The 26,084-nt window shown below is 29.2% G+C and overlaps 3 protein-coding genes across 7 annotated transcripts in view; all 3 read right to left on the bottom strand.

The window, feature by feature from the left end:
* The window catches only part of LOC136784284 (dystrophin-like), a 384,172-nt gene that overhangs the window by 301,263 nt on the left and 56,825 nt on the right, over positions 1-26,084 (bottom strand). For all 5 annotated transcript variants that reach the window (XM_066744866.1, XM_066744864.1, XM_066744863.1 and 2 more), the window contains exon 2: positions 2,089-2,348. In XM_066744866.1, coding sequence (XP_066600963.1) covers positions 2,089-2,303 — 215 coding nt within the window. In that variant the 5' untranslated portion in view covers positions 2,304-2,348. The remainder of the gene's footprint in view (positions 1-2,088; positions 2,349-26,084) is intronic.
* On the bottom strand, positions 9,182-11,353 carry LOC136784288 (uncharacterized). The gene is made up of 6 exons (XM_066744869.1): positions 11,107-11,353; positions 10,882-11,024; positions 10,357-10,510; positions 9,884-10,017; positions 9,401-9,632; positions 9,182-9,285 (listed from the first exon to the last, which is right to left on the bottom strand). Exons 1-6 carry the CDS (start codon positions 11,351-11,353, stop codon positions 9,182-9,184), a joined length of 1,014 nt encoding a protein of 337 aa, XP_066600966.1.
* Positions 19,987-22,648, bottom strand: LOC136784287 (uncharacterized). The gene is made up of 4 exons (XM_066744868.1): positions 22,574-22,648; positions 21,332-21,506; positions 21,085-21,232; positions 19,987-20,761 (listed from the first exon to the last, which is right to left on the bottom strand). The coding sequence occupies exons 2-4, from the start codon at positions 21,480-21,482 to the stop codon at positions 19,987-19,989; spliced, it is 1,074 nt and encodes a 357-aa protein (XP_066600965.1). The 5' UTR covers positions 21,483-21,506; positions 22,574-22,648.

Here is a 26,084-nt window from a genome sequence, read left to right as displayed (position 1 = left end):
ATAAAATTCCCCTCTGGATGAACCACGTTTCATTGAAAAAAAAATGATAATTTAAACATAAGTATCAACTGTGAAAAATAAAGTCTAATTTTGACAATTTATTTGTTCATCTTTAAAACAGATTAGTAAATACTGATTCATAAAATATTTTTAATTTCAGGTTCATCTATAGGAGAATTTTATTACCTTTAAAACAAAACAAAAAATTTTAAATCGACTGAGAACTTTTCGAGTTATGCGTCACGCCAATTCGGAAAAAGTTGTTTTGAGAAAAACACGTTTAAAGTTTCCAGTAGGAAAGAGACTCTCAGCTGACGGATGATGACAGGATCGATAACTGTTGACTATAACAAATATTTTTATCAAACTTATATGAAATATAGTCTCAGACAATGTATAAAAACAAGGTTTGACCGTACACAGAAATAATGAAAGCTTTGTTTCTAGCGGAACAGTTCGCCCCGCAAGCGATATTATTGCATGACGCAAAACTACAAAAATCTCTATAGCTATATACTCAGTACGAATTTTAATGTAATATTTTAAAGGTAATATCTTTAGGCTAAGTACTATCCATTTATGAAAAAAAAAAATAATCGATTTTAAAAACTTATTAAACGAGGCTCCCCCCTTAAAGGTAAGGAATAGTATTAGGTGATGGAGTTATGGAAATCTACAAAAAGAAAATTGTTTGTCCAAAAATAATTCATAAAAATGGTGAATATAGTCATTTTTTGACCATTGAAACTAAAATTTCAAAGCTTTATTTATTTTTAGCACATAAAAATCTACAAGAACCACCCTCGACCATTCTTGGAGCTGACAAAAGTGAAATTTCGCAGTCCTGTGTGTGTTATCGATTATCAATTATCGATTGATGGGTGAGTACACACCCACACATATATGTAACTAACAAATAAATACAACAACAAACCAACACTCTGAACTTGGCGACTTATGAGTTACCGACCAATTATCTATCGAAGATCGATTATCGATAAACAATCGACAATTGATTATCAATTGTCGACCAATGGGTTTGTATGCACGCTCAAACACACGTAACTAACAAACAAGCAGACAAATAACAACTATGAAGTTTGCTACTGATGAGTTAGCAATCGATTATCGATTATTATCGAAATCAATTGTCAATCAATATGTTTATACACACGCTCACACACACGTAACTAGCAAGCAAGCAATCAAACTAATAAACAAACAAATAATCATACTATGTAGATGGAAATTTCATTTGAAAATGATGAATGCTTTTTTTTTACTTATCGCAGTCATTAAAAAACTTCGTGAAATCTCCCCAAAAAAAGAGGCTGCTCCTGTAATGAAACGGATGGCAAGTATACACTAGTCTTTGCAAACCTGATCCTATTACTAATAAAGTTAATATTCGAATTAAAAAACGTGGTGAGATCCAAGTAATGGGCAAGCATTTGTGTCTTTATTAATACATTTTAGAAAAATATTCGAAACACAAAAAAGTTACTTGCCCAGCCCGTTGTACGCAATAGCATGAAATAGCCACATTTTAAATTTGCGAGAAGCTTCGTTTGTATTGTAAAGTAGACACTTATGTATGAAAGTTACGGGCCCGGCAAATAACTTTTTTATGTTGTGAATATTTTTCTAACGTGTATTAATAACGTTACAATTACCTGCCCATTACTTAGATTTCATCACGTTTTTTAATTCGAATATTAACTTTATTAATAATAAGGTCAGTGTAGGTGTAGGACTAATGCACTTTCCGACCGTTGTTTTAAAGGCAAAGCCTGTTTTTTAATGGTATGGAGATTCCTGAGTATTTTTGTTCTAACCAAAATCTTCTATCTTAATTGATTTAGAAAATATGAATGTGCAAAGATTACGTGTTTCTACCGCAAATAGCAAAATTACAAATATTAACAGTTCGTATTTCAAAAATGAAAGAAAATTTATAATGCTTTCTAGCGCGAAAACTTTTGGTTTCCCTTATTTTTTTAAACTATTTATTAGAAAAAAAATCGTGTTCTACTCCAAAACCCAGAATGAACCTAATGATAGAAGGAAAGTATTTATGTGCTTTAGTACCTATTATTGAGATCTTCCAATTTAGTTAGCAACGCATGAGAAACGATGACATTGTTCGATGCAAACACGCCAGCTTGGTCGTTTACTTCTTCTATACTCCTTTGTATCGGTGCTAATCTTTCGCCAAACTTTTGTATTTGCTTCAAGAATTCGGAGGCTTCGCTGGAATCATTTGGAGCTTGCCAACCATTTTGCACTGTCTCGGCTCCTGCCATTCGTAACGAGAGATCCTCTAATAACTTCTGGAAGACGCATATTTTCTGCAACAAAAATATTGACTTTTAATAAAAGTTTAATGATACATAAAGTGGTTCCTTCGTGTTGTATCTACCGCACTACTCAATCATGTCTTAAATTTGAAATAAATAAAAGTTTGGCATATAATTGAATAAAGAATGCTAAAATATATACCAAAGAATATAATTTCAGCACAGTACAAAAAAATATATTTCATGTTTATTTCGGATTCGGAAGCCATATTATTACCTTAATTTTTTTACATTATCTTAAGCTTAATTATTCCAATTAAAAAGTTTTATGTTTTGATCATTTTAATTTTTTGAGTAGTCGTTTTAATCGTTAAAATATACTCCACCAATTCACCAAATCTAATTTGTATTATCTACAGAAATATAGAATAAAACGCATTATCTTTTCGCACTTAATTAATCACAATATTATTATAAATAGAAAAAAGTATAGAATAGACAACTCAATAAACGTTATTTCAAGAAATCGAATTGGTGAATTTGTAGAGTATATTTTAACGATTAAAACGATTACTCAAAATATAAAATCGATTGAAGCATAAAGCATTTTAATGTGAAATTTTAAACGAAAAAAGAATGTAAAAAAATACAGATAATAAAATGACTTCCGAATCCAAAATAAACATGAAATTTTTTTTTGTATTGCGTTTAGATTAGTATTTGGTACTTTGCCATTATTTATTCAATTATATGCCAAACCTTTGTTTATATATACATGAGCGTCCATTACTTTTCGACCCGGTCGTACGCAGTCATGTGAACGATTTTGATGTCGATATTTTTTGTCAACGTACTTATTAAGATATAGTATATCCCAAAATTTGGGGCGTATGCGACATTTGGTTGGTGAGTTATGATTTTTTAAAGTTCAAAATTTGATTGATTTTAGGCTATTGTTGATTACTGCTTGTATGGCTTCTATCATTGCAATTATAAATTTTGTCATCGCATTTTCTTCGCTGTTTCATCAGCTTTTAGTAAAAAGTAGGTGGAAATTGATATTTCACCAATTCGTGGAATAGCAGATGAAATTTAGAGTCGAGGTTTTTCTAAATATTTGTCGTTTTTCAAACTGCTGCCAATTGCGTTGGATTTGATTAAATTCAACCTCGGTGGTCTTATTCTCTTCGTTTTTTAATATACTTTAATGATTTTCTAATCGAATAATTTTAAATTAAAAATTATCAAATTTATCTGTGTTTGAATAAACTCATTTTGTCCAAAACCGTCATTTTCAGACCTCTGTAACTTTTTTCTCCATAATTTTTTGAGAACGAAACTTTACCAGAATATTCATTATATATCACTGAAAATGACCCCAAAATAACTTTTCGGATATTTGCTTGCTGTTAGAGTTATGAATTTTTCAAAAAGCCGATTTTTACATCTCCGCATTATAGGGTCATCCTGAAAACAGTGTAATATCTCGAAAACTTTTCATCGTCGGAAAAAATCTTTCCAATATAAATTTAATAGCTTTAAAAGATACGTCTCTTGGTTAAATAAGCTTCATCTGTAATAACTAAATGTAGGTAGTGTATAGCTCCGATTTAATTTTTTTTTAACAATATTATATATTTCTTTTTGCCTACATTCTTGTAGCTGGAATTAAAGACTTTCCGAAATACTAAGTGTAATTTAATAAAAATATTTCCGAATTAAGGTCTTCAAGGTTGGATATAATTTCGAAAATGTTGGACCTCAGAATAATTTGAAACTTTCTATTATTTTGTCCTTAATGTGTTGATTACGAATATGGTGGTAGAAATTAGCGGAAATTTGATTATGGTGGTAAAACCATCAAAATCGGGAAAATTAAATTAAAGTTGTTTTACTCCTTAATCAAAATTTATTACTACGAATGAACTTTATTTTGAATACACTCTATACGGAAAATTTTGTACCAAAGCTGATTTTTACTTAAGCAATGTTCTTTAAAGTTTATAATTTTAATTAATGAATCTAATCTTTCCCGAGAATGTCGTTATTTACAATTTTATATACCATGTCTGATTTATCTCGTGTTTTTAAGGGGATGCATTGAGCGACTCAAACAATCATTCAAGTTTATCTTCCAATCTATTAGGAATATGAATTTTTTTGTAGAGATTAAATTTACTCTTTTGACTGTAATGAAGCGCGCTAAAAACTCGGTTTCTCAAAGTTATAAAAAAAATTTTTCATAAAAATTATAAATACTTGTAATTTTGTTGGTCATAATAATATTGAAAATTAGGTCTTGTAGCGCGCTAAAGAAAAGTTCTATGACTAAAATGAGACCAAGAAGAAACAAATATACCTAAAAATGTGGAAGATTTTTTTGACAAACTAAATTAGCTATTGAAAGACAAGTTTTACACTGTTTTACCGACGGAGAAGTTTCACAGTGCGTTAGACAAGGACAGGCCTATTAGCTATCTCGCTTTAGAAGGGGTTCCCACTCTCTCCCCACCATTCCCCGCTAAACAAACCAGCTCTCCTACACACAGCAAGATGGCTGGCTAACGCCGCCTGTCGGTGTGAATCCGTAGCGGAATGGAAGAACAAATAATTATTTGTAGATTTCAGAGTTAGGTTTTCGCAAATCCGTCATTGTACCGCCCTTCCATATCATTTCCGACAGCTCCTATAAATTTCTCAAATCATTTTATCATCTACATGTCTCAAAAAACTTGAATTAGTTGATGAAAGCGTGAATCGTAGCAGCCGCCGCTGATCGCTAAGTTGTGTAACGCATCAGCGTCGGCTGCAACGAGTCACCATTTCTTCAACTAATTCAAGTTTTTTGAGATTTGTAGATAACAAAATACTTTGAAAATTTTACTGTAGCCTCCCGAAATAATATGGAAGGGCGGTACAAGGTCGGCTTTACGAAAACCTAACCCTAAATCCTAGAAATAATTATTTATTCTTGCGTTGCGCTACGGAATCACACCGACAGGCAGCGTTAGCTAGCCGTCTTGCTGTGTGTTGGTGCTCGTAGGTGATGCGCTACACAACTTAACGATCAGCGTCGGCTGATACGAGTCATGCTTTCGTCAACTAATTCAAGATTTTTGAGACTTGTAGATGATAAAATGATTTGAGAAATTTATAGTAGCTGTCGGAAATGATATTGAAGGGCGGTACAACGCTGGATTTGCGATAACCTAACCCTGAAATCTACAAATAATTATTTGTTCTTCCATTCCGGTACGGATTCACACCGACAGGCAGCGTTAGCCAGCCATCTTGCTGTGTGTAGGAGAGCTGGTTTGATTAGCGGGGAATAGTGGGGAGAGAGTGGGTAGTTGTGTACTCCTAACGCGAGAGAGCTAATAGGCCTGTCCTTGTCTAACGCACTGTGAAACTTCTCCGTCGGTAAAACAGTGTAAAACTTGTCTTTCAATAGCTAATTTAGTTTTTCAAAAAAATCTTCCACAATTTTAGGTATATTTGTTTCTTCTTGTTCTCAAATTAGTCCTAGAACTTTTCTTTAGCGCGGTACAAGACCTAATTTTCAATATTATTATGACCAACAAATTTACAAGTATTTATAATTTTTATAAAATTTTTTTATAATTTTGAGAGACCAAGTTTTTAGCGCGCTACAGTACAGTCAAAATAGTAAATTTAATCTCTACAAAAAAGTTCATATTCCTAATAGTTTGGAAGATAAACTTGAATGATTGTTTGAGTCGCTCAATGCATCTCCTTAAAAAGACGAGATAAATCAGACATGGGATATAAAATTGTAAATAACGACATTCTCGGGAAAGATTAGATCCATTAATTAAAATTATAAACTTTAAAGAACATTGCTTAAGTAAAAATCAGCTTTGGTACAAAATTTTCCGTATAGAGTGTATTCAAAATAAAGTTCATTCGTAGTAATAAATTTTGATTAAGGAGTAAAACAACTTTAATTTAATTTTCCCGATTTTGATGGTTTTACCACCAAAATCAAATTTCCGCTAATTTCTACCACCATATTCGTAATCAACACATTAAGGACAAAATAATAGAAAGTTTCAAATTATTCTGAGGTCCAATATTTTCGGAATTATATCCAACCTTGAAGACCTTAATTCGAAAATATTTTTATTAAGTTACACTTAGTATTTCGGAAAGTCTTTAATTCCAGTTACAAGAATAAAGGCAAAAAGAAATATATAATATTGTCAAAAAAAATTAAATATGAGCTATACACTACCTATATTTAGTTATTACAGATGAAGCTTATTTAACCAAGAGACGTAACTTTTAAAGCTATTAAATTTATATTGGAAACATTTTTTCCGACGATGAAAATTTTTCGAGATATTACACTGTTTTCATGATGACCCTATAGAGGCCGTGCACACTAGCACAATGACAGTGAGATAAGAATGTATATTGGTGTATGTGCATACTATCAGCGCAAACTATCGGTCAATTTTCGCAATTCTTCAGTGTAATTTATTTATACGTATACAGCTATACATTGACACTTCGATATCATTGTGTTGGTGTGCATGGTCTCTAAAATGCAGGGACGTAAAAATCGGCTTTTTTCAAAAATTCATAACTCTAACAGCAAGCAAATATCCGAAAAGTTATTTTGGGGTCATTTTCAGTGATATGTAATGAATATTCTGATAAAGTTTCGTTCTAAAAAAATTATGGAGAAAAAAGTTACAAAGGTCTGAAAATGACGGTTTTGGACAAAATGAGTATATTCAAACACAGATAAATTTGATAATTTTTAATTTACAATTATGTGACTAGAAAATCATTAAAGTATATTAAAAAACGAAGAGAATAAGACCACCGAGGTTGAATTTAATGAAATCCAACGCAATTGGCAGCAGTTTGAAAAACGACAAATATTTAGAAAAACATCGACACTAAATTTCATCTGCCATTCCACGAATTGGTGAAATATCAATTTCTATCTGCTTTTTGCTAAAAGTTGATGAAACAGCGAAGAAAATGCGATGACAAAAATTAAAATTGCAATAATAGAAGCCATAAAATCAGTAATCAAAAATAGACTAAAATCAATCAAATTTTGATCTTTAAAAAATCATAACTCACGAACCAAAGGTCGCATACGTCCCAATTTTTGGGATATACTACATCTTAATAAGTACATTCACCAAAAAAATCGGTGACATGACTGCACACGACCGGGTCGAAAAGTAATGGAAATGCTCATATAGTATATATATATATATATATATTTTATTTCTCTTCTTTACTTATATACTTGGACATAGTTTTGTTTTAATGAAGTATCCCCAGACTAGGGGTTAATATTATATTCTGGATAGAATATTGTTAATTAATTGGTGCAATAGCACACCAACGGAGCATAAGAGACTCCATCAAATAGCCCTAGTCTATTAACTTTTCTGGCAGTGATTCATATATTGAAGGAACCAGCTACGCCTTGATTGATCTGGTGTTAACCTTTTGCTTGTACCTATTATATTTCCTATAGGAATAGTATAGCAAGTAAATTAGGTTCTTGAAAGGCTAGCTTTGGAATTATTGAGAAAGTCTCCTGCCCAGTAATACATATTCCTATATGGACTGAGAGTCATCCCGGTCACCATATACCTTCAATATTCTTTAATATTCATTTTTGTCTTATATGCATCTATTCATGTGGACTATAATTAAATCAATGCTCTTATCATTATAAGATAATAAAATATTTGGGGAGAAATCCCATGCATAACTGTATAATTATCTTAACTTTTATACTTGTAAATTGATAGACAGAGCAGTTATAACATATAATTCTTATTTTAATTTTTATTAATGTGTACTAGTAATTTTCCTAGAGAATCCACTTTAATTTCACAGCATGCCACGTCCTTGAAAAGTCTCAAGCCGGCAAGCCTCAGACTGGTTCATATACAAGGTTCATGAGCCTGGCGCTCACTATATGTAAAGTCTGTGTGCCTTTCCACTGATTTCCGGTTAAAATTGTGCCTTCCCCATATAAACAAGAATCATGTCGCAATATTTTCAAGTTTATATTTATCAAAAGAATATATAAATGGCACTAGTTTACCAGAGAAAGAGCCATAATGCAAAGTTCATAGTGAGATTAACACCTAAGAAAAAGGTGGATTTAGAGGTAAATTTAGAAGCAAATTTTTTAAAGCGAAGGGCTTTAGGTGATTTTGGGTATAAAATGTTGGAAACATAATTCAAACAGTCATTGAGTACTATGTTAAAAGCCTCTAAAAGTGTAATTATGATAAGAATTTATCATTATAATATTTTATTTAATAGATTAATAAATTAATAGCTTGAATTAAAGCTTTAGATTATGGAACGATGAGAACATTGGAAAATGTTTTGTTAGATTTAATTAGTTAAAATAATTGTTTAGTTTTAATTCCTATATTCTTACAAAACGTTGTAAGATCCCACAAAAAACAAGCTTCGCTTGTAAAAAAAGGATGGCAGGTACATAAGTCGTATTTAGCATAATTAATACTAGATTTCCCCCATGGAAAAATATATATTTCAAAATATAAATGAAAAATGTAAAAAATATATTAATAAATATATGTTCAATTATACGAGATTTGGCCGAAAAATTATAGTATAATATATATTCATGTTCATAATTTTAATTATATGCATGAATATATATTATAGTATAATTTTTCGGCCAAATCTCGTATAATTGAACATATATTTATTAATATATTTTGTGGTATCTTTAAATATACTTTATGATATATCACGAATATATAATAAATGTAGTTTATAAAATATATGTATTAATTTTTTATTATATGTACTGTTTATTATTATTTATACAATTCATATATGTATATATAAATTTACTGGGGTTTCTGCTGATGGCGAAGCTGATTCAGTTTGTTATTTAATGCTGTCCCCAGAATACTAGCATTATATACCACTGGATGTGCTGCCTTTACTGCATCTAGAAAGATTTAAATTTAAAGTATTGAAAAATCGGTCATAAACTATGTAAACAGATACACAGCAAATTTAACTTAAAAATCATTAAAGATTTTTGGATAGATTAATATTATTACCTTTTATTGCTTTTAGTTTATTTGGGTCTAATGCTGTATGTACAGAAACTTTATCCTCTCCCTCGGTTTTTATTTTGGGAGCTCCACCTTTTAAATTACTCCGTAGCAGAGTTTCCAAAGGAAATGAGGCCATCATCAATGCTATTGCCATCCCTGTATAGCTGTTCCTTGTTTTGGCGAAATTCCATTGATTTTCAGTAATTTTAATTCCGCTTCCTTTATAAATTTCAACCTAAAAAGTTAAAGATTATATAATAAATTAAATTTATATACCTTTGACTCTTATAAAGTATTAAATGACATGTATTTACAAACTAAAGAAGCATTAACAGTCAACATAAAACTGAATCTCATATTAAAAAATTGTAGATTTATTCAATACAAATCCAGAAAGTGCGAATACCTTATATGAACTTTTACTTAATTTTCTCAGATGATGCGTGCATATAAATTTTATTTAAATTTTTTTTGTAATACATTTACCATTTTTTCGTTTTCGTCTTCATCCTCACTGCAGTTCTTATAGCTTCCCATTTTTTTTAAATTTGTATAATTCCTTTTTAGCTCTGCTACATCTTTTTCTAGCTGCATAATTTTATCACTTTGTTCTTGCATAGCTAAAAATAAATAAATAATTTAATAAATATTTAATAATTATGAAAAAATATTTACGCTTTAATAATAAAGAAATGGCCGTTATTATAATGTATAACGAATAATCTACTATGTTTTAAAATCTTTCAAGAAAAATAAATAATTAAAATTTATTTTGAGGCAGATAGTAAAAATTTACTTTATAAAAGAAGTATGCCTAGACAATACATATATGTTTGTGTATATCAAAACTTATCGTGTGTATGTCGAGTCATTACAATGTATCTGGGCCCAGAGTGTAAAATTTCTTTATCATCAAAATGTGCGTAATTTTATATTGCTTACACTGATTGACAATTTACTTTTACTCAATTCTTTGTAATCTGGAAAGGCTGAAACTTGGCTCTCTTTGGGTTTTGAGTTTGACCACAAATTGTCTCTCCTATCCCATGCATTTAATTGTGCAGAATTTTCACTTGCTTCATAACGAGGCTTCTTGCTTATTTCTTTTAATTCCTGCAAAAATTTGAAGCAAATAATATACAGATGAAACAAAACTGTACAAACACATAGATTTTATTTCTAAGAAATGCATTTTTTTTGCGCATTCATTGATCGTTTTCTACGATTAACATTAGTATTTTATTTTGCACAGCATATTTTTAGAAATTTATTATTAATTTCATAAATGATAATAAATTTTAAAAAAAATTGCTGCGTATAATAAAATACTAATGACAAAACAGAGAAATAATTAACAACCGATAATAAAATTTAAGTATATAAACTGCAAGTATAAAGCACATGCTATGTCAATCATAGAAACTAGTTAAAAAAAAATCATAGTAACCATAGTAATTTTTAAGAAAGTCATATATTTTACTAACAATATCCGAATCCTCAGTACTGCTTGTATCCATGGAATGGGGATTATCGTCTGAGGTGTTTTCTTCAAGGCCTTGATTGCTGCATCGTGGTGATTTGACACCTTCTATAATCTGCAATGTATTTTCCAATTCTTCTTGTTTTTCTGTAATAATCGCATTTCATTAAAATGATACAATAATAATTAATCAGTAAGATAAGACTTCAAAAAAATAATTAATATATACCTGATATTTGAATAATCAGCCCATCAAATAAATTCCAACCTCCTTTAGGCCTTTTTCTTCCGTTTCGCCATTCTATGGCATATGGAATTTTCTTGCATTTATAGTCGGAATTATATTTACAAAAGTCAAAGTTTCTTATCCATTCCACTGGCACATCAGTGGAATACGTATTTTTCGCAGTTCCTTCCGTCCATTTGACTAAAGCAAATAATTTCTTATGTTTGCTCAAATTTTTCGATTTAGACATCTTGGTTACTTTTCTAATGTGCTCTACGTAGAAAACAATAGTGTTCAATTGTTTAGTTTGAAAACTGATAGTAATGGATATTTCCAATCGCATAAAGGCGGCTGCTCATTACTATATCGCTGTATAGTATATTAAATGAGTCCAACGACAAAACATTATTGTACATATGATACGACATCTGATTCGCGCCACAAATCACAATCCATTCACATTTATTATGCACCAATATCTAATATTTTATAGATATAGGGTATTCCACATAAAACTTAGGCTTTTAGATTTCGTATTTAGGACTTATTTATCTAAAATACAAATGACTAAAAATGTATTTTTAATTCTTGTTATAATTCCGAATAATTTTACTACAGCGGAAGAGGAAAAACTACTGGCTGAACCGGTAGAAAAAAAAGGCGTGTGTCTTATAACTGTTTTAATTATCACAAAAGCAAAGCATCAATTCCACAGCGAACTCAAAGACGCTATAGAGAAAGATTGTATGGGTATGTCCAAAATGCGCAAATATATGCAACTAGGATGGTGACAAATTTCTAATATAACGATATACACATAATTGTTTTCCTTATCGTAAAACTCATCCATCCATAAATAAATCATTATTACACAGTAATTAAATCGTTAAGAAGTTATTATTTTATTTCTTTCAATTTGCAGAAAAAGATTTCTTGCTTCATTATGTACGCCTCTCACAAATACTGCTGATAATTCTACAGAAGAAGTCACTCTTTCTGTAAGAACACATTCATTTTATTTACAATTATAATTGATAGAAAAAAGTAAAAATCATATTGTTTTTATATAGAAAGTAAATAATACTACCAACTATGATGAAAACAATGAAGAATTTATGACAAGTGAGAGCGAAGGGATTAATGTCAATATTAATGATATAGACCCATTGATAATAAGTAACAATAATGACCAAGATATTGAAAACGATGAAAATAATTATGAACAGGGGAATGAAAATGAATGTACAAACTCTACATTTAATTCCCAGCTATCCGAATATCCTATTGAAGATTTAATTAATAGCTTAATTATAATGGCTTTGAAGCAACGTCATAATTTAACTCACGCAGCAGCTGAAGATGTATCAAAATTGATGAAAACACAAAACTCCTACGAAGGAACTGATTTTAATTCATACCATTCGAAAAAGTTGCTTGAATCCTTCGCAACAACTATTTTAGTTTATCATTTTTGTAATAAGTGCACTATTATTATCGGCAATCACAATCACAAGGAAGCTACTGCTACGTTTAGGAAACTGAAGTTTTTTCATTGTGAAATTTGTGAAGAAACCATTAACGTCGATAAAAATATAAAAGCAGGAAATTTTTTTCTTTTTATGTCGCTGAAAGAACAATTAAAAGACTTTTTTGAGGGATCGGCATATGAAACTTTATATAAAGATTTACGTTGCAAAAAAAGAACATATGCAATTGAAGATATTTATGATGGGCGATCATATATAAATCAAGTAGATGATAATGCGATAAGTATTAACTGCAACATTGATGGTGTTCCTGTTTTTGAAAGTTCGCAAAAATGTATTTACCCGCTAATTTGCACTATTAATGAACTTTCTCCAAAAGATCGTCGACGTTATGCAATGATAATTTCTCTTTGGTTTGGTCAAACAAAACCTAAAAATATGAATGAGTTTTTAAAACCATTTATAGACGAAGCTAAACTGTTGTATCACCAAGGATTTTCTTATGTAAGAAAGGGAATTTTATATACCAAGAAAGTAAAAATACTAATGTTTATATGCGATTCTGTAGCTCGACCATTAGTAGTAAATGGAGCTCAGTTTAATGGCAAATTTGGGTGCAACTTATGCCTTCACAAAGGTAAATGTGTTAAAAAAGGAAACGGACATACAAGAATATATCCTGTAAATGCACAACACAGCCCTTATGGCGAAGGACTTAGGACGCATTCACAAACTTTACAAGATGCAAAAAATATGTCGAGAGGAATGAAAGGCGTTTCAATACTTTTTGAAATTCCTGAATTCGATATCGTTACTGGTGTCGATGTTGATTGGATGCATGCTGTTCTACTTGGCGTATGCCGTCAATTTACTAAATTATGGTTTGATTCATCTTATCATGGACAAGAATTTTATTTCAAACCACTGTTGAAAGATATGGATGAACTTTTGCTTTCGTTTTATCCATCATTAAAAATTTCCCGAACTCCAAGGAAAATGTCAGATTCCATTCACTGGAAAGCTCATTCATGGGCTATATTTTTATATTTTTATAGCGTACCTATTTTAAAAGTTTTATTTCCTAAGAAATATTTTCGTCATTGGTGTTTACTTGTAGATGCAATATCAATTTTATCTAAATCCTCAATACTAATTTCTGAAATTGAGTACGCCAGAAATTGTTTACTTTCGTTTGTCAAAAAATCAGAAATATTGTATGGAGAAGAAAATATTTCATTTAATTTACATCTTTTAACACATTTATGCAACAGTGTTATAGAATGGGGACCTCTATGGGCTCATAATGCATTTATATTTGAGGATTGCAATCAGGAAGTATTAAAATACATTAAAAGCTCTAATGGTGTGCCTTTACAAATTTGTAACGCTTATCGAGAGCATATTGTTATCAAGAAACTTAGGGTAATATGTGATGAACACTTAACAATTAATCAAAAGCTATTTCTATCTAGAGTTATCGATGAAAAATTTCATCCACGTTCTGCACTCACGATAGAAAATATTGTTATGTTAGGTAGCCCTAATACATGTACAGAATTATGTCGACGTTACTTTTTAGCGTTTTCGCGAAGAAATATACAATTTCAGTCTAATACTGTTTTTCAATTTTATGAAAGAATTATCATAAATGATGAGGTAATACACTCAAAAAAATATACAAGGCCAACAAAACGTCGTAGCTATTTTGTTCTTTTAAAAGATGAAGAAATCTTTTCAATTGAAATATTTGTAGTTGTTAATACTAACAATCTACAGCAGCTGTATGCTATTGGTTATTATTATTTAAGGCAAAATAAGCCTTTAGTATCAAATTTTAAATTAGATCATTTAATTCCATTAATTGGTAGCGATAGTAATCTTTCTGTGATTGATGCTAAAGATATTTGCGAAAAAATTACTTTAGTAGAGATTGAAATATTTAATTTATGCATAGCTTGTGTTCACCCAAATAAGTTTGAATTTCTTGAATAAATATTATTGTTAAATTTGTATCAAACATGTATTTAAAAATAACCATATTTAATACATGTGAATATATATAAAAATAATATTTTGTGAAAAAAATGTAAAATATATATTTCTATATATATAGTATGCTTATATTTAGTACTTTTAAACTTTATATAGCATACATTATAGTTTTAATATAAAGTAAATTATATTTTTAATAAATTTTTAAATATACTTTAAAATACATTCAATATTATAAAAAGTATTGTGGCATTAATTTAAAATAAATTATATTCTTGAAAAGATTTAAAATATAATTTAAAATACATTTAATTATATAGAAATTAATATAGTTTTTATTTAAAATAAAATACATTTTCTAATATATTTTAAATGTATTTGAAAATTCATTTAATAATGTAGAAGTATATTACATTTTTGATATATTCTTTGGTATATTTTAACATATATTTAAATAAATATATTTTTAATTACAATTTCTTTATATTTATCAATATAATATTATATAACTTTAAAATATAATGACATAAATATATTTATATGGATTTATAAAAATATATTATTCAATATATTATTCTTCTTTGAAATATATAAAAATATATTTTTATACATTTTTCAATATATATTTTTCCATGGGGGTTACGGACTGAGCTAATTTGACTCATTCAAAGGTATTTCAAAATCATCACTTATATGTAAAAAATGTTTGTAATAAATTTTTTAATAATAAATCTTTCATTTAATTTAAAGTAGAACTAATTATTATATATAAAACTTCAATTTTCGTGTATTATTCAAATTAGCTCACTTTGGTAAAAATAGATCTATTCAACTCCCATAAATCTAGTATTAATATAGTAATATAAAATATTTTAATTAAAAAAAATAGTGAAATCGAACTGTTAGGCAAGTATAAATTTTTACCATGGCGAAAATTGAAATTTGGAAAAAAGAAAATAGTAACAAAAATTACTTGCCTGGCCGGTAATATTCATGTGTAAATCGCTATCTTGCAATATAAGCGTTGCTTCTCGTAAATTAAAAATTGTGGCTATTTAATACGATTGCATACAACGGGCCACCGGCAAGTAATTTTTGTGTTACTATTTTCTTTTTTCCAAATTTCAATTTTCGCCATGGTAAAAATTTAGACTTGCCTAACAGTTCGATTTCACGATTTTTTTTTATTAAAATATTTTATATTATTATATATTAATCATGCTAGATACGATTTATGTACTTGCCGTCCATTTTTTACAAGCAAAGCTTGTTTTTTGTGGGTATATAAATAGAGAATCATGCGTATCGGGGCAATTGGGGACACGCTTCAGCACGTGCCTCAACTTACTCCCAGTCATCATTATAAAATAAAAAAAAATGATATTGTATTGTATCCTGTAAGCATTTCGTCTTAATGTTTTTCAGGTGAAGATAGGATACAGTGCAATTTTTGTGATTACTGGGTAAGCTCCAAATGCACACCAGTTGTAATTGCAGTGTATAAATAAAGAAATTATACAAATGTTTAATTATTAAATAGTTATATTTTGCTTCTTCTGCTTATTTTGCACTAAAATATATTATTTTTCTTCATTTCAGAAATTTACAAGAGTTTTATGAGCCTTTTCTTACTTGTTGGCACAACATGCACCGCTCGTGGGGCAAGCTGGGCCACACTTCCTATTCTCATTTGCAACTATTTATCTATTTAAAAAATAAACATTACAATATATAATAATTGTAGGGTAGGGCGGTGCTAATGGATCCTAATGCAAATAGGTCCACTATGCATATTTTTTAAAATTAAAGTTGGATACACAATTAAGGTGGTTCGAGCGCCAATGAAATTTCTTCAGAATTATTTAAAATTTTAAAGAAACGTTATTTAGGCATAGATGAATAATCTACTAAAATTTAGAATGATGTTACCGATGATATAAGTAAGAAATAACTATTTGCAATTGGCACTTTTAACGTGTTGTCTAATGGGCGATCAACACATTTTTAAGTAATTTATGATGTCCCGTATTGCAATGACTGCACAAAGCAATAAAAAACTGTAGTAATATATTTTAAATTAAAATCAATTTTTTAATCACCGAAAATGTGTATATTACCGATAATAATCTCCTATGATTATTCGTGAAAAATTTTAAATCTCGTACTTGTCTATATTCTGCATAGAAATGTGGTAACTATTCAAATCATATGCGTATTTCTTTTAATATAATTGTTTCAAAAAGATTAGTAAAAATGAATAAAAATAACACTTAAATTATTTATTTTTTACAAATTGAGTTTCTATCGTAACCAGAATAAGTAAAGTACTACTTTCAATTTTGTAACTACCTACAACTCTATTTGACTAGACAGTCGCGCTCGATCCACCTGAAGCCTTAGACTATTTTTCATCTGCAACGAATATATTTTTTCTACGTAATAATTCTTCTTTATAGTGTAATTTTCTATGGAATTTTTCTTAATTTTAAACTTATATATTCATCGAAATTCGAAATTGTTTGCATATTTTGTATTAGATAGTTTATTTCAACCCAGATTTTTACAGTATTTATTACAAAGAAATTTCCATTCTCCAGATTTAAACCTGGCTCGGTGACACTGAATTGTTTTCGATAGTAGACACTCGAAGTCAACAATATACTAAAATAAATAATTACTTGTATTCGTTATTGGCTACAGATATAGTTACAAATCATTTACTGAAAATCTAAATTCGTAAATATTGTAAATATGCCTAAAACGAAATCAGCACAAATATCTAAAAAAGACGAATTTGAATCAACCTAAGAAGAGGATTATAATAAGAGAGAATGATGAGTATATATAATAATACCTGCTGCAGATATCTCAGGATCTGATAGGAATTCAGAAGTCAGATGATGAAAACTCTGAATCTAACATTTCATTTCCTAATGTATCAAACAAATGTATTTTTCTTAATTATATAGGAAATCAGAAAAAGTTAGAACCACCCGAGTAGAATTTTATCTAAAAGAAATCATTTTCGTGCTAGCCACTATCTAGTCTTTGTTAAATATATTAATTAGATACTGATTAGAGCACCCTTAGCTAATAATTACTAGATAACACTTCATATCTAGCCTATGTCTAGTGGTACCTAGATATTTTAGTATAATAAATGCGTCCCAGCTACTGCCTAATAACTACCAAGTAAATATAACTTTAAGCTGAGAGATACAGAGTATGACTTTTTATCTAGCCACTGTCTCAGGACTAACTAGAATCTATTAATTATAGATGTCACTTTTAAATCATCGATTGTATCCAATCAATGCCTAGTAACTGGCTAGAAAATATTATTTACAGATGTCACTATTAAATAATTTTTTGTACCTAGCCATTACGTAATCACTGATTAGAAAATATTAATGGGTGTTTCCGATAATGAATCCGATTGGTAATCAGATTTATGAAAGCGCAGAAATGCAACCCAACAAAAATAAAACACTAAAGTCACTATACTAATCCGATTTAGTGAATTGTGTCTAACCGAGCGATCAGCGAACTTGACTTAGCTTTAGTCGCCTGTCACACCTTCGTTTCGTCATTTGTCAGTCGGCAATAGTCGGCATTCTTGTCAGTCTTACCTAGTTTGTTGTGGTCAAATTTTGAAAATGGAAATAGATGATTTGGACGAAGAAAGTAAGTAGATTATATACTGATGCAAAATTAAAATTCTTGTTGGCATGGAAATTAATAGATACCCAGCCATAAAACATTATTTTCATTGAATACTTTACAATTTATAAATCATAAGCATCGAAAAATCATAGCTTAGAGGAATGGTTTTATTTATAGATTTACCATCACAATCAACTAGATTTCAATGGACTCCACAAACAATAAAACTACTAATTGACGAAATTAGACAAAATATTCCACTTGTTTATAAAAAGAAGACAATAGAAAAGAAATTTTGGATTCTAATAAGTAAACATTTTAAAGATAAGGGTTACACGATTGATGCAAATCAATGTAGCCTAAAATGGAAAAACTTAAAAATAAAATGTAGAGCAATTAATGATGCTCGAAAGCAAACTGGAGGCTCACCAGTGTATTGGGAATATTTTGATGCGTTGAAAGACTTATTACAACCTTTGCCTGAAATAAGCCCATTATCAATTGCTTCCTGTAGCAAAGGCTTTCAGATGAATACCTTTGATGGATGTTCAGAAGAGCAGTTTGAAAAAAGCAGTCAACTAGGGATGTCCGGTATAATAAGGCGAAATGCAAAAGGTAAAAATGAGAGAGCTTCGCCATACTCAAAATTATTTGATCAAAATGAAAAACACCACAAAGAAAGGATGGTTATGCAGGAAAAATTTTTGAACATATTAGAAAAATATGTAGAAAAATAAAATATGAAGGTAAGAGACAATTTGCAGCTAACTTGTATTATAATTGAAAATGGATTTTGGTAAAATAATAAGTAATGTATCTTTAATTTAAACAGTCATTAGAGAGATTTTAGAATTCAGTGAAATTAAATTAATCTTATTTTCACAATCAACAATATAGGTACTTGTGATCCAATGATAAATAATATGTAAAAAGTAGTAATTAAATAATTGTATTTTGTAGAAAAGCACTTTAATAAAGAGCATTTACTGCTTAAAGTACTTTACGTATAGTAAAAGTAGCAGATAGTAAGCATGTTAGTAATTTCTTTGAAAATAATGAAAATTTACTACTTTTTATACTGTATATGTATACCGATTAATTACATTGAATGAAGCGGCTGCTATAGAATTAACTTTATTATACTTCTAATTGTTCATTTTAGTAGTATATTCGTAATTTTGGACTTGTTTCTTATAGAATTCTAAAGTATAAAATGAAATATTAATTATGTCATGATTGGTTTTTTTATTTTCAGGGAATTAAAAATTTTATTTGACTGACTAAGATTAAGATGATTTAAAGAAAAACGTCATTGTGATAAAAATAGTATTATGTTATAGTTACTACGTTTGGTAATGATGAAAAAGCTTTAATTTATAACCTATAATTTTTATTTTAGTTATGAAAAAACTATGTATCGTTAAGTTTGTTAGTATTTTATTCATTTATTACTAATGTTTCATTGTTCTCAATTTAGTTCCTTTATAACATGCATAAATTATTTTTTAAAAGATACAAAGGGTAATAAAGTAATTTTACTTATATTAAAAGGTATTTATTCTTTTGAAAAAATATGAAAAATTAAAAAGTATTCACAAATAATTTCATATCTGTATTCCATAACATAATCATGGTTTATATAATTATACGATATGTAATAATAATATCAGTTCTTCCACATATCAAGAAATGTTTACTTTAAGTTATAAACAACAAGATATATATGTATTCTGCATTCATATTATATCAAGCGAGAGATAATATCTCTTTTATCCGCAGCATCTATAAAATTGTAATCATTATTATCTTCGTCTTCATCATCTTCAACTTCCTCAACATTAAATGGCTCGTCATCATTGTTTATGCAAATATTATGAAGAATACAGCAACATAAAATTACAAGTGGAATCATATCTGTTCGGTACATATATATGAATTTTAGTTTCCGAAATCTTCCTTTTAAAATACCAAACGCTCTTTCAATGGTCATACGTGTAGCTGATAATTTTCTGTTAAAATTTATTTGGATTTCATTTAAATGTCCATTATCAGAATATGGTTTAATCAAATATTGTGTAAGGGGATATGCTGAATCTCCTATTATATGAGTATTGTTGGGAAAGTATCTCTGAGAATCTTGGTTTATTAATTCCCTTATGTCGCTTAAACGCCATACTCTTGCATCATGCACGCTGCCGCACATTCCAGTATAGACATCTATAAACCGCAATTTGTGATCGCAAATACTCTGCAGATGAATGGAGTGAAATCCCTTCCTATTAATATAACTATTACTATATTGAGTCGGAGCACTTATTGGTATATGGGTACCATCAATTGCACCCACTACTCCTGGGAAATTACAAATGGCGCGAAATCTTTCCTCAATTTGTAATAGTTGATTACGGTGAGGCCATTTCATATACTTTCTAATATTGCTTTCTAGAGCAAAACAAACATTAAAAACCACATTCCAAACTGTGTCTTTACTCATCCCAAAACGATCTGCTACAGATCTGGATAAAAACAAGTTACTTTTTAATACAAATTTAAATTATACAGGGTATCTGACTTAGATGTCGCATCTACAAAACAGTATTTAGATTTTTAAATTAGCAATAACTGATATTTCTTAAATTTATTAGATAATACTAAAATTTATTTACACAACAGTTTATTTAGGCCTAGAGTCTGCATAATTTAAATGCAACTCAGTATAGATATAAGTAAATTGTGTAAAGCTTGTCATTGCTAAAGAAAATATTTAAATATTGCTCTAATGTTGGCACAAATTAATCAGATACCCTGTTTAGTAAATATCCATATAATTCCAACAAACCTGTAAACTTCTTGATTACCAAGAAACCACAGAGTTACTGCAATTTGCTTAGCAGGATTCATGTGTCTATTTTCCAATAGAAGCGATCCAATATCTTCAACTAACATTTCAAATGTTTCTTTTGTAACGCGGAAATGTGTTTTGAAATCTATAAAAATGATAAATTAGTATGAATTTGAGATGAAACACGTCATTTATTTTAATCAGCATATTACATATAATAATCAATATTCCTCATATATCTTACCACTTAAAGAATATTGCAAGCAAATATTTTCAAAATAATTGTTAATTTTTATGTGGCTCTCTCTGTTTATGGGTAATAAAAAATTATTACTATCTTCATTTTCAGCTATTTGATTCCAGAGGATAAATATCTGTATTAACTCTCTTTCCATATTTTTACTCTTATTGTAATATTCCTAAAAATAACTATTTTAAATTATTTGTACTATAAAATAGTGTAAGTTTAAAATAAATAAAACCTAGAACCGTACAATTTGGAAAAAAATCTTATCGTGATAAAATTAATTAATTATTCAAATAATAACAAAAATGTTATACTACGACAGACAATTAAAATGCTGCAGCTTAATCTGCAAACATGCGAATTTTCGAAATGACAGCTGTCAAAATAATCAGCACTATATAGATATATACAGATGCGACTAGCCTTGAGTCATCTTTAAGTCCACTCGGTTAGACACAATTCACTAAATCGGATTAGTATAGTGACTTTAGTGTTTTATTTTTGTTGGATTGCATTTCTGCGCTTTCATAAATCTGATTACCAATCGGATTCATTATCGGAAACATCCAATGTTGCCCTTAAATAATTTTGTATAGCCAGTTAATATCTGGTGACTATCTAGAAAATATTATTTACAGGTGCATCCGTGCCGTGCACACCTTCACTATGTTATTCAAGTGAGAATGTGACTGTATACGTATACGAAAAATTTCTACAAAAAATTACAAAATTTACCGATAGATAGAGCTAATAATACGCACATGCACTATTATACACTTTCACTGTATTATATTAGTATGTATGGACTCGAACTTCGTTGGTTTTCGATTATACACTGGAAAAATCAATTCTATAAATCGACCTGCGGATTATTATCGGAAATATTGTATTTGCAACATCATAACATTCTTCGCACGGGAATAAATATCCTACTTAATTATATAATCGTATAAAGCACGATGAACAAAAGGGAAAAAACTCGCCAAAGAGTGAAGAAGCACCGTCTCTTAAAATCTACTGTAGCAAATATGGCACGATCCAACAAAATTCAGCGTACGTATAATTATAAATAGCCATCAATAGCCTTAAACATTTTTCAACTTCGACATAAAAAGACGTTTGAATACAAATACAAAGGTGTTAGGAAAGAATTTCGTGCAAAAAATTGATATCCATTAAATATAATGAAGTTTTTAGTATAATTATCCCCTAATTCTGTGAATAGAAATATCTTCTTACCTCCAGGCTTTGATTTCCTAATCATATATGTGTTAAATCTCTATATTTTCTAGAAAGACACTCTCGCCTGTATCAATTTTGTCGATTCTGTTCCTAAACATTCGATTGAAGATCGAGAATTAGAAAGAGACACAGGCTATTATTAGAATTAAAACATTATTATTTTGATCTACATTAAATAGTTTATTAATTTATGTATAAAAAAGTTCAATATAAAATTTAAGAAATAAAATAAATATTTTATCGAATTATTTGAAATAAATAATTGTCCTAATTTTAATAAGTAGACTATAATAAAATATCTACTTCAACAACATTGAATGGCGCAAGCGGTAAAGGCGACTGTCTCATCATCTGTGAAGTCTATAGGTTCTAGGTTCGAGTCCCAACCGCCGGAGACGAATTTTCAGCAATGAATATTAATGAAATATTGTTAAGAGTATTGATGTAATTAAAAAGAGCATTATAAGAATAATAATAAAAATATAACAATAGGTATAAATGTTAGAAGTTAAATTAAAGTTTTCTATTTATACGTTCATTTTTAGCTGGTAGCTAATCATCAATTTATATATAGTAGTAATTTATATTTTCCATGTAGCTATTGAAAAGATTTTTTATTTAGTGGCAAGGAGTATAAAATTATCTAGCTACGTTAACAAAAATTGTATGCCATGATTGTGAAATTATTTTATCTAGGTACTAAGTAATTTATCTACACAGCCTATAGGAAGCAAAAGCGTTACACCATGACCTCACCATTGGTTAAAAAAATAGATAATCATGATGTAAAACGCAACTTTATTAGCTAATGGCTAGACAATGGTGATTTTCAAATTCTACTCGGGCAAATCATGATTTTTCATAGAGTGATGGAGAAAGGGTTTACTTAGGGAATCTAGGTGACCAATTACTCTTGAATAATGAGATATAAAGAAAAATATCCTCAATATCACCTGTATAATTAGTTGAGCTTTTTTTTTCTTTAAAAATAAAAAGTTATATCATTGAAGTTTGTAAAGAAAACAGATTTGATTCATCTAAAGAAGCATTGAATACTTTTGTAGGCATATTGTTGCTATCGTCATACAACATGCGAAATGATCAAAGAGATTATTAAGAAAAGGACTCTCTCGTCACGTGCTCTGTTGTTTCTTCAACGATGTGAGTTACGATAGGTTTATTGAAATAGAATCTAAAATATAATACTCAAAATCTAATGATAAAACTGATGATAACAAAGTTTGGAGAGTTCGCCAAATTTAAAAATTAAAAAAAAGATAATCAACATTTTTTTTCTACTGCTCTTTCTGTGGACAAATTAATGGATAGATTTTTCGGGAACACATGTCTACAACAATATTTGCCCTGTAAACCTGACAAATGTGGCATAGAGGACTGGGATTTGTATGAACCGAATGGATATATTTTCAATTTAGACATTTATAGTGGTAAAAACGATCAAAGTATTACATTTCTGCATAGCAAAATGGCGGATTTGTCTCAGATTTTGAAGTAATGTTATATTCTTCTCTGGAAATTTCAATCTAAGTAGAGAGCTTATTGAGGGATCGCTTTACGAATATATATGCTTTTTTTCATATTATGAAAGGACATCAATAAAATGAAGAGCAATTTTTTCTGTATGCCGTAGATTTTCCATAGTTTTCGTCTTTTTGCATGGTTTCTGTCGAAATGGACTTGCCAGTAAAACTAGCCAATTGGTAGACCAGATTCTAGCTTATAGTGACTAGAAGTTAATATAGTCACCAAAATGAAATATTTTACAATTCACTAAGCAAATCGTAATAAACTGGAAAAGAGAAAAGCATAAATATTTAGTAACTTATCTGAAATCATCTCATACCTAAGTGCGTGCAAAGACTATGAATAATAATCTACAGCATTAACTAAAAATTATTCTTAATTTTGTAGCTTGTCCTTCATAAAATGAAAAAAGGCTTCATTATTTTAAAGGGATCCTTCAGGTCCTCCACTTATAGGGCTGAAATTTCAAGACAAGACTATTGTTTTACTTGAAAACCAATTTTTGTGTCATTTTGCTTTTCCAAAAAGGCAAACAGTAAACTGCTCTATCTGATAAAACAGTAAGTTTTTCAAAAACAGAAAAAAATACAATTTCTTATAATCGCTTTTGTAATATAATACTTATTTTTTGACTACCTTACAGCAGTTTATATGTCGCGTCACCGAAAAGATAAAACGACTTGAAAATTAATATACAAATAATGCTGTATCGTTGCGCATAATTTTCAACTTAATAGGTGATTTTAAAGATTCCCCTTAAAATAGGCAGAAAATAAATTTCATCAGCACCAGAACCAGGAATGTAAGACATTAGGAGGTAAGGTAGAAGGCCCTATTATGAGACGATAACTAATTTTATGAGATACTCACTCAAAATGTCACAGTAAAAGAAATCATCGCCCTTACAATTATACAAAAGATTATAAACTGAATCCTAAAATATTAAAGATAATGAATATATATTAATCTAACACACACATCACTTAATGAATAAAATCTTAGTATTAATAGTTTATTGACCAATTAACATATCCTGCAGAATGTACAGATTTGTGTGTTTACGCGATATTACTTCGTGTGCAATTTGAAGTGTTATAAGAATTATAATTTTTTTTTAAATATTTCCAATTGATCGTTTATAAAATAAATTAGTTGTAGATTACTATAGATATAAACGTTTATCTTTTTTAATTCATTTTTATTAATTAATTAAGTGTCTCATAATATGTACATTTTTTTTAGCCTTGTCCGTATTTATGGGACACTGACATGCGTGTTCCAACTCTATGGCCATGCTCATTCCCACGTGAACTTCGTTATGAAGCAAAATTTGATTACGCATTTTTAAGACGATTAATTGTGAAAAAGTTGTAACTTTTAGAAAAAAAACAATCATTTTCTAAGTAGTTAATCAATAGAAGGATTTTGTTTTCAAAGAAAGTGTACTCATAGGTAAGTAAATTCAATGTTTTCAATGACTATTGTAAGCATAACCTAAATTAGTCTATACGGGTTTTCTCATTTTGAATAAACGATTGATTTTAAATATTTCTTTTTACTAAAGAGCAAGATTTTTATTCAAGTCTATGAATAATTAATTTGTTTCAGATATTCAGTATTTTATATATACAAATTCAATTTTTTAAATGTCTCCTAAAGGAAAGGATAAGAAGAATTCTAAAAGTCAAATTAAAACTAGATCACGAAATGTTGAAGACAATCTAAAAAATAGAAAAAAGAATACTGTCATAGTGAAAAATAATGAAAAAAACTAAAGTAAAAAGAAAGCAGTACGATGTGCAAAGTCTTCAGCATGCTCTTGATGCACTGAACACAGGTCTCTCAATTCGCAAAGCTGCAGCGGCTTATACGGAATTCCAATAGCTACATTAGCTAGAAGGAAAAAAAATCCTATAGCACTACAGAAAAAAGGTGATTCAAGTACTGTCTTGCTGCCCCAAGA

This window comes from Prorops nasuta, unplaced genomic scaffold (genome assembly GCF_024137725.1).
Source record: "Prorops nasuta isolate Cenicafe-Biocafe unplaced genomic scaffold, Cenicafe_Pnas_1.2 PNAS00051, whole genome shotgun sequence".
NCBI lineage: Eukaryota > Metazoa > Arthropoda > Insecta > Hymenoptera > Bethylidae > Prorops > Prorops nasuta.
The sequence above is the reverse complement of the archived record's forward strand: the minus strand, read 5'-3'. Positions and strand labels throughout refer to the sequence as shown.

What these genes read in the sequence shown, in the direction of transcription:
- LOC136784288 (XM_066744869.1), bottom strand. Translation starts at nt 11,353, where the DNA reads ATGTCTAAATCGAAAAATTTGAGCAAACATAAGAAATTATTTGCTTTA. An exon ending in GCTGATTATTCAAATATCAG is followed by an intron (nt 11,025 to 11,106) that starts GTATATATTAAT and finishes CGATTATTACAG; the next exon opens with AAAAACAAGAAGAATTGGAA. An exon ending in TTACAAAGAATTGAGTAAAA is followed by an intron (nt 10,018 to 10,356) that starts GTAAATTGTCAA and finishes ATTTATTTTTAG; the next exon opens with CTATGCAAGAACAAAGTGAT.
- LOC136784287 (XM_066744868.1), bottom strand. Translation starts at nt 21,482, where the DNA reads ATGGAAAGAGAGTTAATACAGATATTTATCCTCTGGAATCAAATAGCT. An exon ending in CTTGCAATATTCTTTAAGTG is followed by an intron (nt 21,233 to 21,331) that starts GTAAGATATATG and finishes TCATTTTTATAG; the next exon opens with ATTTCAAAACACATTTCCGC. An exon ending in GGTAATCAAGAAGTTTACAG is followed by an intron (nt 20,762 to 21,084) that starts GTTTGTTGGAAT and finishes GTTTTTATCCAG; the next exon opens with ATCTGTAGCAGATCGTTTTG.